At 42.0% G+C, this 16,785-nt stretch overlaps 1 protein-coding gene across 1 annotated transcript; it reads right to left on the minus strand.

The window, feature by feature from the left end:
- Nucleotides 1-1,467: 1,467 nt before the first annotated feature.
- LOC128068366 (putative claudin-24) lies at nt 1,468-2,130 on the minus strand. The gene has a single exon (XM_052661516.1). The coding sequence runs from the start codon at nt 2,128-2,130 to the stop codon at nt 1,468-1,470; it is 663 nt and encodes a 220-aa protein (XP_052517476.1).
- Between the last annotated feature and the right edge of the window lie 14,655 nt (nt 2,131-16,785).

Below are 16,785 nucleotides of genomic sequence, written 5' to 3' on the forward strand. Positions count from 1 at the left end.
TAATATTATCACTTGCAGAGCTCAAAACGATTTTTTCATTGTGTATATAGGAGGATTCTTGCCAGAGTTGCTATTGTTCGATTCTGTGTTGAATAGATTTCAGAAGGATAGGGAAATAATTTTGCAAACCAGTCATGCCAAGGTGTGGCCAAGATCATGTTCACGTCCTATGGACTGCATTTCTTAGTGTGCAGTTTGTCCCCAAAATAACATGAACTGGTAATAACCCTCTCATTGTGAACGTATAAATGGTTCTCATGTTCCCAAACTTTCTGGTAAGTCAAAGAATTAAGAAGTCTCCAGGCAAAATGTTTCATTGACAGTTTGGTTCAACTCCTGCTGCTTTTTATCTAATTGCACCTGTCAGACTTTCTTCTTTTCAGAGGTCTCATATTTCAGTACGCCTGTTGTGGTGTTATCAGCTTTAAAAATAGGTTCAACACAAGTATTTCTTAACCTAATCAAACAGAGAAATTTCTTCTGTAGGCTTTAAATCGGACTTTTGTTTTTTAATCTCTTAGGCTACATATACCCTATAACATATCAAACCATTCTGAACCAAGTATCAAGTCTGTTTAACCCCAGTGCCTTCCTGACAGCTATACTCATGTGGGCATAAATACTTGCTATTTTTTGTTTCTTTCTTTTCCTGAATAATTATGCAGCAGAAAAGTTAAGCAGTAGTACTGTGTAGGTTAGAATCCACGTCTGTTTCAGTTCGTCCCCGTGCTTATAACTTTTAACTGAACAAAGGAATGTTTTTATTACAGCCGATGAGCTGAAGAGCAAGCAAAATATTTTTGGAATTTTTTTTTTTAAGTCTGAAGCTTTTGAGGGAAGAGACAAGAGAAGAGATTGGCTGGTATTTTAAATCTCAAGAGTATCACAATGTACTGAAAACCTTCAGCCTCATAAAGTCCTGCATAGCAGGGTTCCTAGTAATTTCCTAAATACAAACCACCTCTGTTCAAGAAAGACCAAGTCATTGTTGTGAAAATGCTACTTTGGAGAGGCTTAGCATGTGGTTTTGCTAGTACAGAATGCTTAAAGGATTTCAAATTGTTAGTTTAGGTGTTTTGGTGTTTTTTTTTCCTTGAGGAAACAGGCTATCATTTTCAGCTACAAACAAAACCAAAAACAATTTCTAATACCAAATTAACATATTAAGCTTAATGCTGACTCTCTTGAACAATCACCACTACGTTTTGATTGAAATAACCAGATCAATGAAATTTCTTTTGTTCATACCTATGTAATGCTTACCACAACAGTTTTCTTTTAGATATAAGATTGGCCTCTTTCTTCTCCAGGTTTGGGGAAGATGAGCTATCTAGGATAGAAAAGTCATTGTCTGATGAGACAATGTGAGCAGCACAGAATTAGTTACATAACGAAGACCCCTTTTTCCTGCAGACACTCCATCCCAGTTGATGAAGGAAGATATGCCTCGCTCTTCTCCTCAGTGCCTTATACTGAAGGGTTGGCAGTTCCGTTTTCCAGGTATGCACACTGAGTTTGCGTTTCTGCCACTGTGTAGTGGCCGGAAGCCAGGGGAGCCTGGGTCCCGCAGGCAGCCCAGTTCAGCAGACACCCTCCTAGCAGGAGAGAAAATCCAGCAAACCAGCCGATAAAGAGGGCCTCTCCAAACTCCCACCTGGGCACAATCTCGGGGATGCGCTCATCCCAGAACTCCTGCACTGTCACGTGGGCCACCCAAGAGACGGGAACGAGGGCTGTGACGCCCGCTGTCCAGAACAGAATTCCTCCCAGGATCAACAGCCGCTTCTTGACGTCCCGCTGTGTCTCTCCAATCCTCAAGCAGTCCAGGCCAAAGCCCGACACCAGCAGGCCCAGGAGCCCCAGCCCATTCGAGAGGAACATTAAAACCCTGGAGATTCTGAGCTCAGCGGGTAAACCCAAGAAAGACTCGAAGTCCTTGCACTGCATCCCCACTTCCTCCTGGACGACACAGGCTTGCCAGAGCCCCATGGTCCAGTTTTCCATTTCATTTAAGTCCAGATTGAGGTTTTTCCAATGTGGCAAGTAAGTCGTAATAATGGATAAAACCCATCCCAGCAATGAGAGCAAAATCCCCATGAATTGCATTGCTACTCTCAAAACTAAAGCCATTGCAACAAATCTTAGGACCCTTGCAACCCCTATAGGAGCTGCCGTCTCGAGGTGGGCAGTAGCATGACAATCTCGGTTCAACGCTGCTCAGGGAATATAAGCTTTGGTCATTAACTCTTTGTGCACTCTGAAATGCGTTTTTGTTCTTCTCAAATATAGTATTTCATGTAAAGGACGAAGGGCTCTGTTAAAACTAAGAGTTACGCTTTCCGATAAGGATTTGATCTGTTACCTTCCAATTTGCTTGGTAAAATTCTATCCCCTATGCTTGATGATTATAAGTCTAAGCATGAACAAAGAGGGCTCTATGACCCCTCACCCTAAAATACAACAGAAATCTTTGTGCTTCAATATGGATTAATTAGATTTTAAGTGGTGATAAAAGGCCAGCTCTTTCTACAACAGGACCTCATTGTAATAGCTGAATCTGAGATTTCAGAGATGCAAAACAAGACCTTGTAAAGAAAGGTAGACTGTTTGTCTATAATCTTTACTCTTCTCAGGCTTCCTTAACCTACACGAGAACCTGGCCCACGTTCTTGAGTGTCCCAGGGACTTGGCTGGGACTTGGCAGAGAACGTTTCCCTCAGATTCCTTTGAAAGGTAGAGGCGGGTTCACTGGATTAATTAAAATGAAAGACACCAAGGCCATGCCCAGAGGTACCAGCTGAGGAAGGGGGCATCTCTGGATTTCATTCTGAGATTTTCTCCATCCTTGTTAAGGACCTGAGATAGAACCTGATTTCTTAGTATCCAACAGGTGGTTATTTTTTTGTCCAGAATCAAGCTGTCTTCACTATCATTTAAGCCACAAAGGCAAAGCAGCACCAGGCAAGGAAACTCCCACCAATTCCAAGACAAAACAGCTTCCCTGGGGCTGAGCTTTGAGGCTTCATCTTGTCTGTGTGTGTGTGTGTGTGTGTGTGTGTGTTTTCTCACTACGTTTTAATTTATTAACTGAAGAATAATTGCTTTACAGAATTTCATTGTTTTCTGTCAAACCTCAAAATTAATCAGCCATAGGTACACATATATCCCCTCCCTTTTGAAACTCCCTCCCATCTCCCCCCCCATCCCACCCCTCTAGGTTGATACAGAGCCCCTGTTTGAGTTTCCTGAGCCATACAGCAAATTCCTGTTGGCTATCTATGTTACATATGGTAATGTAAGTTTCCATGTTACTCTTTCCATACATCTCACCCTCTCCTCCCCTCTCCCCATGTCCATAAGGCTATTCTCTCTATCTGTTTCTCCATTGCTGCCCTGTAAATATATTCTTCAGTACCATTTTTCTAGATTCCGTATGTATGTGTTAGAATACAGTATTTATCTTTCTCTTTCTGACTCACTTCACTCTGTATAATAGGTTCTAGATTCAACCACCTCATCAGAACTGACTCAAATATGTTATGGTTCAGTAATATTCCATTGTGTATATGTACCACAACTTCTTTATCCAGTCATCTGTCAGTGGACATCTAGGTTGCTTCCATGTTCTAGCTATTACAAATAGTGCTGCAATGAACGATGGGATACATGTATCTTTTTCAATTTTGGTTTCCTCAGGGTATATGCCTAGGAGCAGGATTTCTGGGTCATATGGTGGCTTTCACATCATCATGATTATCTGGGTCGTGAAGATCTTTTTTGTACAGTTCTTCCATGTATTCTTGCCACCTCTTCTTAATATCTTCTGCTTCTGTTAGGTCCAAACCATTTCTGTCCTTTATCGAGCCCATCTTTGCATGAAATGTTCCCTTGGTATCTCTAATTTTCTTGAAGAGATCTCTAGTCTTTCCCATTCTGTTGTTTTCCTCTATTTCTTTGCATTGATCGCTGAAGAAGGCTTTCTTACCTCTTCTTGCTATTCTTTCGAACTCTGCATTCAGATGCTTATATCTTTCCTTTTCTCCTTTGCTTTTCGCCTCTCTTCTTTTCACAGCTATTTGTAAGGCCTCCCCAGACAGCCATTTTGCTTTTTTGCATTTCTTTTCCATGAGGATGGTCTTGATCCCTGTCTCCTGTACAATGTCAAGAACCTCACTCCCTAATTCATCAGGCACTCAATCTATCAGATCTGGGCCCTTAAATCTATTTCTCATTTCCACTGTATAATCATAAGGGATTTGATTTGGGTCATACCTGAGTGGTCTAGTGGTTTTCCCTACTTTCTTCAATTTGAGTCTGAATTTGGTAATAAGGAGTTCAGGATCTGAGCCACAGTCAGCTCCAGGTCTCATTTTTGTTGACTGTATAGAGCTTCTCCATCTTTGGCTACAAAGAATATAATCAATCTGATTTTGTGTTGACCATCTGGTGATGTCCATGTGTAGAGTCTTCTCTTGTGTTGTTGGAAGAGGGTGTTTGCTATGACAGTGCATTTTCTTGGCAAAACTCTATTAGTCTTTGCCCTGCTTCATTCCACATTCCAAGGCCAAATTTGCCTGCTACTCCAGGTGTTTCTTGACTTCCTACTTTTGCATTCCAGTCCCCTATAATGAAAAGGACACCTTTTTTGGGTGTTAGTTCTAAAAGGTCTTGTAGGTCTTCATAAAACCGTTCAACTTCAGTTTCTTCAACGTTACTGGTTGGGGCATAGACTTGGATTACCGTGATATTGAATGGTTTGCCTTGGAGACGAACAGAGATCATTCTGTCGTTTTTGAGACTGCATCCAAGTACTGCATTTCGGACTCTTTTGTTGACCATGATGGCTACTCCATTTCTTCTGAGGGATTCCTGCCCACAGTAGTAGATATAATGGTCATCTGAGTTAAATTCACCCATTCCAGTCCATTTTAGTTCGCTGATTCCTAGAATGTTGACGTTCACCCTTGTCATGATGGTGTGATCACTAATCTAGAGCCAGACATCTTGGAATGTGAAGTCAAGTGGGCCTTGGAAAGCATCACTACAAACAAAGCTAGTGGAGGTGATGGAATTCCAGTTGAGCTGTTTCAAATCCTGAAAGATGATGCTGTGAAAGTGCTGTACTCGATATGCCAGCAAATTTGGAAAACTCAGCAGTGGCCACAGGACTGGAAAAGGTCCGTTTTCCTTCCAATCCCAAAGAAAGGCAATGCCAAAGGATGCTCAAACTACCGCACAATTGCACTCATCTCACATGCTAGTAAAGTAATGCTCAAAATTCTCCAAGCCAGGCTTCAGCAATACGTGAACCGTGAACTCCCCAATGTTCAAGCTTGTTTTAGAAAAGGCAGAGGAACCAGAGATCAAATTGCCAACATCCGCTAGATCATCGAAAAAGCAAGAGAGTTCCAGAAAAACATCTATTTCTGCTTTATTGACTATGCCAAAGCCTTTGACTGTGTGGATCACAATAAACTGTGGAAAATTCTGAGAGAGATGGGAATCCCAGACCACCTGATCTGCCCCTTGAGAAACCTGTATGCAGGTCAGGAAGCAACAGTTAGAACTGGACATGGAGCAACAGACTGGTTCCAAACAGGAAAAGGAGTATATCAAGGCTGTATATTGTCACCCTGCTTATTTAACTTCTATGCAGAGTACATCATGAGAAACGCTGGGCTGGAAGAAGCACAAGCTGGAATCAAGATTGCCGGGAGAAATATCAATAACCTCAGATATGCAGATGACACCACCCTTATGGCAGAAAGTGAAGAGGAACTAAAAAGCCTGTTGATGAAAGTGAAAGAGGAGAGTGAAAAAGTTGGCCTAAAGCTCAACATTCAGAAAACGAAGATCATGGCATCTGGTCCCATCACTTCATGGCAAATAGATGGGGAAACAGTGGAAACAGTGTCAGACTTTATTTTTTGGGGCCCCAAAATCACTGCAGATGGTGATTGCAGCCATGAAATTAAAAGACACTTACTCCTTGGAAGGAAAGTTATGACCAACCTACATAGTATATTCAAAAGCAGAGACATTACTTTGTCAACTAAGGTCCGTCTAGTCAAGGCTATGGTTTTTCCTGTGGTCATGTATGGATGTGAGTGTTGGACTGTGAAGAAGGCTGAGCGCCGAAGAATTGATGCTTTTGAACTGTGGTGTTGGAGAAGACTCCTGAGAGTCCCTTGGACTGCAAGGAGATCCAACCAGTCCATTCTGAAGGAGATCAGCCCTGGGATTTCTTTGGAAGGAATGATGCTAAAGCTGAAGCTCCAGAACTTTGGTCACCTCATGAGAAGAGTTGACTCATTGGAAAAGACTCTGATGCTGGGAGGGATTGGGGGCAGGAGGAGAAGGGGACGACCGAGGATGAGATGGTTGGATGGCATCATGGACTCGATGGACGTGAGTCTGAGTGAACTCCAGGAGTTGGTGATGGACAGGGAGGCCTGGCGTGCTGCGATTCATGAGGTCACAAAAAGTCAGACACGACTGAGCGACTGAACTGACTGACTGAACTGATGGTGGCTTTCTTCCTAGTTTTTAAAGGAATCTCCATACAGTCTTCCATTGTGGCTGTATCAGTTTACATTCCCACCAACAGTTCAAGAGCATTCTCTTTTCCCCACACCTTCTCCAGCATTTATTGTTTGTACACTTTTTGATGATGGCCATTATGACTGCTGTGAGGTGATATCTCATTGTAGTTTTAATTTGCATTTCTCTAATAATGAGCGATGTTGAGCATCTTTTCATGTGTTTGTTAGCCATCTGTATGTCTTCTTTTGAGAAATGTCTGTTTAGGTCTTTTTCTCATTTTTTGATTGGGTTGTTTTTCTGGTATTGAGTTGCATGAGCTACTTGTATATTCTGGAAATTAATCCTTTGTCTATTTTTTCATTTGCTATTATTTTCTCCCAATCTGAGGGTTGTTTTTTCACCTTACTTATAGTTTCCTTTGCTGTGCAGAAGCTTTTAAGTTTAATCAGGTCACACTTTTTATTTCTGTTACTCTAGGAGGGGCGTCATAGAGGATCTAGCTTTGATTTATGTCATGAGTGTTCTGCCTATGTTTTCCTCTAAGAGTTTTATAGTTTCTTGTCTTACATTTAGGACTTATATTTAATCCATTTTGAGTTTATCTTTGTGTATGATGTTAGGAAGTGTTCTACTTTCATTCTTTCACATGTAGCTGTCCAGTTTTCCCAGCACTATTTATTGAAGAGGCTGTCTTTGCCCCATTTTATATTCTTGCCTCCTTTGTCAAAAATAAGGCACCCATAAGTGCATGAGTTTATTTCTGGGCTTTCTATCTTGTTCCATTGGTCTATATTTCTATTTTTGTGCCAGTACCATACTGTCTTGATGGCTGTAGCTTTGTAGAATAATCTGAAGTCAGAAAGGTTGATTCCTCCAGCTCCATTCTTCTTTCTCAAGACTGTTTTGGCTATTTGGGGTCTTTTGTGTTTCCATATGAATTGTGAAATTTTTTGTTCTAGTTCTATGAAAAATGTCATTGGTGATTTGATAGGGATCGCATTGAATCTATAGATTGCATTTGGTAGTTTAGTCATTTTCACAATATTGATACTTCCTACCCAGGAACATGGAATACCTCCCATCTGTTTGTGTCCTCTTTGATTTCTTTCATTAGTGTCTTATAATTTTCTGTATACAGTTCTTTTTGTCTCCTTAGGTAAGTTTATTCCTAGATATTTAATTCTTCTTGTTGCAATGGTGAATAGGATTGATTCCTTAATTTCTCTCTCTGATTTTTCCTTATTAATATATAGAAATGTAAGTGATTTCTGTGATTTGATTTTCTATCCTGCAACTTTGCTAAATTCACTGATTAGCTCTAGTAATTTTCTGATACTATATTTAGGGTTTTCTATGTACAATATCAAGTCATCTGCAAACAGTGAGAGCTTTACTTCTTTTCTGAGCTGGATTCCTTTTATCTCTTTTTCTTCTCTGATTGCTGTAGCTAGGACTTCCAGAACTATGTTGAATAATGGTGAGGAAAGTGGACACCCTTGTCTTGTTCCTGATCTTAGGGGGAACGCTTATAATTTTTCACCATTGAGAATAATGTTTGCTGTAGGCTTATCATATATGGCCTTTACTATGTTGAGGTAGGTTCCTTCTATGCCCATTTTTTGAAGAGTTTTAATCATAAATGGGTGCTGAATTTTGTCAAAGGCTTTTTCTGCATCTATTGAGATTATCACATGGTTTTTATCTTTCAATTTGTTAATATAGTGCATCACATTGATTTGCATGTATTAAGGAATCCTTGCATCCCTGGAATAAACCCACCTTGATCATGGTGTATGAGCTTTTTGATGTGTTGCTGAATTCTGTTTGCTAAAATTTTGTTGAGGATTTTTGCATCTATGTTCATCAGTGATATTGGCCTGTAGTTTTCTTTTTTGTGTGTTGTCTTTGGTTTTGGTATCAGGGTGGTGGGTGGCTTCGTAGAATGAGTTTGCAAGTGTTCCTCCTCCTGCAATTTTTTGAAAGAGTTTTGAAAGGACAGGCATTAGCTCTTCTCTAAGTGTTTGATAGAATTCTCCTGTGAAGCCATCTGGTCCTGGGCTTTTGTTTTTTGGGAGATTTTTGATCACAGCTTCAATTTCAGTGCTTGTAATTGGGTTGTTTATAATTTCCATTTCTTCCTGGTTCAGTCTTTGAAAATTGAACTTTTCTAAGAAACTGTCCACTTCTTCCAGGTTATCTATTTTATTGCTATATACTTGTTCATAATAGTCTCTTAAAGTCCTTTGTATTTCTGCAGTGTCTGTGTTGTAACCTCTCCTTTTTCGTTGTTAATTTTGTTGATTTGATTCTTTTCTCTTTTTCTTGATGAGTCTGGCTGAAGATCTGTCAATTTTGTTTATCTTCTCAAAGAACCAACTTTTATTTTATTAATCTTTAATATGGTTTCTTTCATTTCTTTTTCATTTATTTCTGCTCTGATCTTTATGATTTCTTTTCTTCTACTAATTTGGGGAGGAGGGGGGTGTTCTTCTTTTTCCAGTTGTTTTAGATGTAGAGTTAGGTTGTCTATTCAACGTTTTATTTTCCTTGAGGTAGGACTGTATGGCCATAAACTTCCCTCTTAGAACTGCTTTTGCTGCATCCCATAGGTTTTGAGTTGTATTTTCATTGTCATTTGTTCCTAGAAAATTTTTTATTTCCCTTTTGATTTCTTCAGTAACCTGTTCAATATTTAGAAATGTATTGTTTAATCTCCATGTGTTTGTGTTTTTTACAGTATTTTTCTTGTAATTGATATCTAGTCTCATAGTGTTGTGGTCAGAGAAGATGCTTGATACAATTTCAATTTTCTTAAATTTACTGAGGTTTTTTTTGTGACCCAAGATGTGGTCTATCCTGGAGAATGTTCCATGTGCACTTGAGAAGAAGGTATATTCTTCTGTATTTGGATGGACTGTCCTGAAGATAGCAAGGAGATCCATCTCATCTAATGTATCATTTAAGACTTGTGTTTCCTTATTAATTTTCTGTTTTGATGATCTGTCCATTGGGGTGAGTGGGGTGTTTAAATCCCCTACTATTATTGTGTTACTGTCCACTTCTCCTTTTATGTCTGTTAGTGTTTGTCTTATGTATTGAGGTGCTTCTATGTAGGTTGCATAGATATTTGCAATTGTTATGTCTTCCTCTTGGATTGATCCCTTGATCATTATGTAGTGTCCTTCCTTATCTCTTATAATCTTCTTTATTTTAATGTCTATTTGGTCTGATATGAGAATTGATATTCCAGCTTTCTTTTGCTTCCCATTTGTATGGAATATATTTTCCCATCCTCTCACTTTCAGTCTAAATATGTCTTTAGGTCTGAAGTGGGTTTCTTGTTGACAGCATATATATGGGTCTTGTTTTTGTATCCATTCAACCAATCTGTGTATTTTGGTTGGAGCATTTAATCCATTTACATTTAAAGTAATTATTGATATATATGTTTCCTATTGCCATTTTCTTAACTGGGGTTGATTTTGTAGACCTTTTTCTTCTCTTGTATTTCTTGACTATACAAGTCCTGTTAACATTTGTTATAAAGCTAGTTTGGTGGTACTGAATTCTCTTAACTTTTGCTTGTCTGAAAAGCTTTTTATTTTTCCATCAATTTTGAATCAGATCCTTGCCAAGAACAATAATCTTGGTTGTAGATATTTCCCTTTTGGTACTTTAAATATATCCTGCCATTTCCTTCTGGCCTTCAGAGTTTTTGCGAAATATCAGCTCTTAAACGTATGGGTTTTCCCTTGTATGTTACTTTTCCCATGCTGCTTTTAATATTTTTTCTTTGTGTTTAGTCTCTGCCATCTCTGGGGTCACACAGAGTCGGACACGACTGAAGTGACTTAGCAGCAGCAGCAGCAGCAGCAGCATTTGTTAGTTTGATTAGTATGTGTCTCGGCGAGTTTCTGCTTGGGTTTATCCTGTATGGGACTCTTTGCGGCTCTTGAATTTGATTGGTTATTTCCTTTTCCTAGTTGGGGAAATTTTCAACTATAATCTCTTCAAAAAATTTCTCATACCTTTTCTTTTTCTCTTCTTCTGGGACCCTTGTAATTCAAATGTTGGTGCATTTGATGTTGTCCCAGAGGTCTCTGAGACTATCCTCAGTTGTTTCCATTCTTTTTACTTTATTCTGCTCTTCAGAAGTTATTTCCACCATTTTATCTTCCAGCTTACTGATTCATTCTGCTTCAGATATTCCACTATTGATTCCTTCTAGAGTATATTTAATTTCAGTAATTATGTTGTTTGTCTCTGTATGTTTATTCAGTTCTTCTAGGTATTTGTTAGTTGATTCTTGCATTTTCTCCATTCTGTTTTTAAGGTTTTTGATCATCTTTACTATCATTATTCTGAATTCTTTTTTAAGTAGTTTACCTATTTCCTCTTCATTTATTTGGACTTCATGTTTCTAGTTTGTTCTTTCATTTGTGTAGTACTTCTCTGCCTTTTCTTTGTTTCTTTTTTTTTAAACTTATTGTGTTTGAGGTCTCCTTTTCCAGGCTTTGGGGGCTTCCCTAGTGGCTCAGATGGTAACGTGTCTGCCTGCAATGCGGGAGACCCGGGTTCAATTCCTGGGTCGGGAAGATCCCCTGGAGAAGGAAATGGCAATCCACTCCAGCACTCTTGCCTGGAAAATCACATGGACGGAGGAGCCTGATGGGCTACAGTCCATGGAGTCGCAAAGAGTCGGACACGACTGAGCGACTTCACTTTCACTTTTCCAGGCTTCACGGTTGAATTCTTTCTTTGGTCCAGTGGTTTGTGAAAGCTTCATATAGGGTGAGATTTGTGCTAAGTTTTTTTTTTCTTTGTTTGTTTGTTTTTCCTCTGATGGGAAAGGCTGAGTGAGGTGGTAATCCTGTCTGCTGATGACTGGGTTTATATTTTTGTTTTGCTTTTTGTTTACGTGAAGCGTCCTGCACAGGGTGCTACTGGTGTTTGGGTGATGCCAGGTCTTATAGTCAAGTGGTTTCCTTTGTGTGAATTCTCACTATTTGATACTCCCTAGGTTTAGTTCGCTGGTAGTCTAGGGTCTTGGAATCAGTGCTCTCACTCCAAAGGCTCAGGGCTTGCTCTCACAGCTCCGTAGCCAGTTTCCAGAGATTTTCAGCATGTTTCCAGCCAGTTTCCAGACGTTTCAGGCAGCTGCTCCAGAAAGTCAGCTCTGCTCCCCTCTTCCTGGCCGAGTCCACAGTGTATGAACTCTGCTGGTCAGCACACACTGTGCACCATAAAGCAGGGGAAAGCAGCAGCCGCCGCGATCACAGGCTTTGTCTGTGTTTTTGACTGAAGCCATACCTGAGCTTGTGCTTCTGCAGAACAGTATCCTCAATGTGGGGCCTCAGGGGCCCAGGACGAGAGACCACACCCAATGTCTCCAGAGCTGGTCCTCCTGGCAGGGCCCCTGGGCTCCTGTACCCATAGCCAGAGGGGCAGGACCAGATAGGCACACCCAGAACAGAAAGGACCTGCAGGTTCCTAAAGTGGAGCCACTACTACCCTGAAGATTCTCATCCATGAACCAGACCACCACTCATCATCAGATTTCTAGTCCACAATGCAGGGAGTTCCTTCATGTTGTCGCTCAGTGATCAGAAAGACAGCACCTGGATCCTGAAGCACCTAAGTAAGCACAAGAGTCAGGTTAGAAGACATTCCTTCGTCAACATTTTCCATCATCAGACATTAATTAAACAGGATGAATTCTTTCTCAACTTTTACAAATATTCAGGATCTCCTAGGATCGATTGCTGTCCTCAGTATACTGAAATAAGTTGTTTCAGTTTGCACAAAGGCACAAGGATCCAGAAAGGGCTAACAACCTGCCGTGGGGGGCTGGCGGGGAGAGGGGGGGCTCATCCTAGGGAATAAGATACTGGCAACTTAGAGTTTCCTTCTAGGAGGAGGTCAAGTTGGTCAAGCTCTCCAGAGCATCACTAACAGTTACAGAGCATGCGTGCGTGCATGAGTGCTCCGTGGTATCTGACTGTGTGACCCCATAGACTGCAGCCCGCCAGTCTCCTCTGTCCATGGGATTCTCCAGGCAAGAACACTGGAGTGGGTTGCCATTTCCTTCTCCAAGGGATCCTCCCGACCCTTGGACTGAACCCAATGAAGGCAGATTCTCTACCACTCACCACCTAGAGATGGTTCTTCATATTGCATTGACACTTTAAAAATGGAATGGTATAGGGTGCTCTGCATTTCCAATGTGTTAAAAAAGTGATTCTCACCTGTCAGGGCTATGGGGAGGAAATTTCTCCGTGGTGGGAAATAACCTCCAACTCTTTTGTTCTTGCAACATGCAAAAAAAATTTTTTTTGAGCACCTCTTACTGACCAGGCAGTAAGTGATGGAGACACTGCCAAGACCTGCAGGGATGCAGGCCCCACCCCTACCTGGGATAGCAGGGTCCAGGGGCTGGTGGGGGGTTGGTGGTTGTTGAGGGGGTGGGCTCACGTTCAAGTGGGAAAAGCTGTCAGCAAATGAGTAAATACCATCATTCAAAGCAATAAAAACAAAAAAGCGGGGGTGCGAGTGTTCCAGGCCGAGGAAACCCCAGGGCAGCAGCCTGAAACCGGAACCATGAAGCTGCCGCTCCCCTGACCTGGGGGCTCCTGTCTCCACCTCTCTGTCCACAGATTAGCGGCTCTGATCTGATGCTCCCAGAAGGGAAGGTAGGAGTGAAATTCAGCGAGGAAACAAATATTACCAGCAGGTTGCTCAGCATGTGGAGGACAAGATGAAATGGTTGGCTGGGTTTAGGATCTTCTAGGACACACACCCACTGAATATGAAGACAGTAGAGTCAGAACTGCTTTGAGAGAGAAGGGCCCTGGGGGCAAGTACTCAGAGAAACCAAATGTCCCCACTTCTGCTCAGGGCAGGCTCGTCTTTTCTATGGACAAGTTCTCCAAGCAAAGGGGTGCCTCCTGCCAAACACAGGTTTGTTTTTTGTTTTATCTATTTATTTTGAATTGGAGCATAGCCAATTAACAATATTGTGATAGTTTCAGGTGGATAACCAAGGGACTCAGCCACACAAGTACATGTATCCATATCCCACACACCCCCCAAATCCCCTCCCATCCAGGCTGCCACATAACACTGAACAGAGTTCCCTGTTTTATTTTTAAGATTTTTTTTCTTTTTGATGTGGATCCTTTTAAAAGTCTTTAATTTGTTAAAATATTGTTTTTTGGTTTTTTTATGTTGTGGTTTGGCCCCAAGGCATGTGGGATCTTAGCTCTCTGATCAGCGATCAAACGCACACACCCTGCCGTGGAAGGTGAAGCCCTAACCACTGGACCACCGGGGAAGTCCTCAAATAAAGGTTTTTGGGTTTTTTTTTTTTAAAGGAAACCTATAGCTTTTTTTTTCTTCTTCTTAATATTCCTAGTTTGCTAAATAGTAATCCTCACAATCAACACTGTGAACTCGCTGACTGGGACAAAGCACCCTGTACCTTTCCAGCCCCCAGAGCGCAGCGCCTTGTATCTACCGGGCGCTCAACAAGCACGTGTCTCAGAAATGTGTGAGCTGGCTTTTCCTTGTGCTCGTGTGCATGTCTTCACTCAGTGGTGTCCGACTCCCTGTGACCCCATGGACTGTAGCCCACTAGGCTCCTCTGTCCATGGGATTCTCCAGGCAAGAACACTGGAATGGGTTGCCATTTCCTCCTCCAGGGGATCTTCCTGACGCAGGGATCGAATCTGCATCTCCTGCCTTAGCAGGAGGACTCTTTACCACTGCAGCACCTGGGAACTGACAGTGAGTGTTGGTGCACAACGGCAGCCCTGCAAACGCTGATCTCAAGGCCTGTCCTCTCAACAGCACAACATGCTGGTACCTGAGCAGGATGAACAGGCTCAAAGCTGTGAACTCAGTCAACCGCCTGTAGTGAGATAGTAAATGCTGTCAAAGCATCAGGAGCTGACCTACAAGACTGTCCTGTTCTTGAAAGGTGTCAAGATGGGCCTAGGCTAGGTTTGGGGAAAAGGAAGGAAGGCTGAACCAAAGTTTTCAATGGATGCTAGAAATGGATGCTTGTTCATTTTCACATGAATGTTTAAAAATTCAGAGCCCTTATCAATTTATACAATTGCCAGGCAGTATATTGAGTGGCTCTTGAAACTTTCATCGAAAATGTTTGGTAAGAAGAAAAGACCCCATCCTTGCCCATTGGAGTTAAAACAAAAAACCTGGTTCAGTCCCTGGTAAGAGAACTAAGATTCCACATGTAGCGCAACCGAAAAGGATAGAAAAACAAAAACCAAGTGGCAAAAAAAGAAAAGAAAAGAAAACAAAATGAAAAACCCAAGTTGGGGGACATTACAAAACTGTAAGGAAACATCTATCAAGTATAAACTAATACTGCTCTGCAACTTTAACACACGTGTCCCAGTCTTTACACTTGTAGCCAGAGGCTTCCTGCGTTAGAAGATCTTGGGGGCACAGGCGGGGTAGTGGTCAGAACCTGAAAGTTACTCCCTCTGCCTGACATTTTGCTCAGGACTTTCTGGGGATGAACAAACACAGCAGGTGGTGGGAGGGGACCAGTGCAGGAGAGCTTCCAGAGAGCCAACCCGGAAGGAGTATGTGGACCCTTCCCTGGGGGCTGCCCTCCAAGCCCCAGTGCAAAGAGGGTGTGTCCGAATGTCCACACCAGGATGCATTGCCCACACATAAGCACTGGTGTGTGTGAGTGTGTGAGCGACTGCAGGAGTTCTCGGGCAGTTTCAGGAGGTGGCATTTAAGAGAGGAAGTATGGGAACCCTGGAGGAAGGGGTGTATTTCCAGCCCCAGGATTGAAAGCCCTTTTCATCACTGGTGTGTGGGAGTGGAATGTTTCTGAAAGCTAAATCATGTGATGTTTCCATCCTCTGAGGCCCCAGCTGACATTTTATCCCAAGCCTTAAAAGGACAAATGTGTAAAAGATAATGTGAGATCTGAGCTCTGGAGAATGAAGAGGACATCCTGTCATCCAGTGACTGATGGGATTGAGGGACACTTTAATATAAGTATAATATTATACTATACAGTATATATATTATACTAATATACTATATACTTTATAAAATTTTATTAATATTATAGGGCTTTCCCGATGACTCAGGAGGTAAAGAACCTGCCTGCCAATGCAGGAGATGCAGGCTCGATCCTTGGGTAGAGAAGATCCCCTGGAGAAGGAAGTGGCAACCCACTTCAATATTCTTGCCTGAAAAGACCCAGGAACAGAGGAGCCTGGCAGGCTACAGTCTGTGGGGTGGGAAAGAGTCAAACACTACTAAGCAATTGAGCGCAATGAGCACACATACTTTATAAAGTTTAATATTCATACTTAAATATAATATTAATAGCCAGTGTTTACCGAGCACTTACTGCCTGTCAGGCATTAGGAGAAGAGCTTTATCTGTATTATCTTGCTTATCCTCATAAGAACCATGTGATTAGATGCAATTGTTACCTCCATTTAATAGATAAGGAATTTGAGGCTTAAATAAGCCAACTAGCTTGCCCTGCATAGAGGAAGATTCAAGCTCAAATTCAACTCAAATAGTCCAGATCTTCGGAGAAGGCAATGGCACCCCACTCCAGTATTCTTGCCTGGAAAATCCCATGGACGGAGGAGCCTGGTGGGCTGCAGTCCATGGGGTTGCTAAGAGTCGGGCACAACTCAGCGATTTCACTTTCACTTTTCATTTTCATGCATTGGAGAAGGCAATGGCAACCCACTCCAGTGTTCTTGCCTGGAGAATCCCAGGGACAGAGGAGCCTGGTGGGCTGCCGTCTATGGGGTCGCACAGAGTCGGACACGACTGAAGTGGTTAGCAGCAGCAGCAGTCCAGGTCTTAATCAGTTTATGGTGTAAAAAGTCATCTTTGGCCGTTGTCACCACCACCTCTTCATCCTGTCTGGAAGTTTTACCCGCTCACTCTCAGCATCCACTTGGCCCGGTGTCTCCTCCTTGGACAAGAGTCGGGCACTGAGTGCATCCGACAGCAGGGAGGCTGAAGCCACAGAAGTTGGGGCCGGCTTCATGGCTGCAAAGCTAGAAACTGCATCAGCAAAGGACCTTTTCAGGGAGGAAAGTGAAGTGGGGACTGTCCTAGCCAGGGACTTGGTCCCCACCCACTTCACAAATAGAAATGAAAAGCCCTCTATCTCAGGATTAACTGGGTCCTTTTCTTTGTAAATCCTTTCTAAATATTAATCTAGGCTCACCACCC

Source organism: Budorcas taxicolor, chromosome 24 (assembly GCF_023091745.1).
Source record: "Budorcas taxicolor isolate Tak-1 chromosome 24, Takin1.1, whole genome shotgun sequence".
Taxonomy (NCBI): Eukaryota; Metazoa; Chordata; class Mammalia; order Artiodactyla; family Bovidae; genus Budorcas; species Budorcas taxicolor.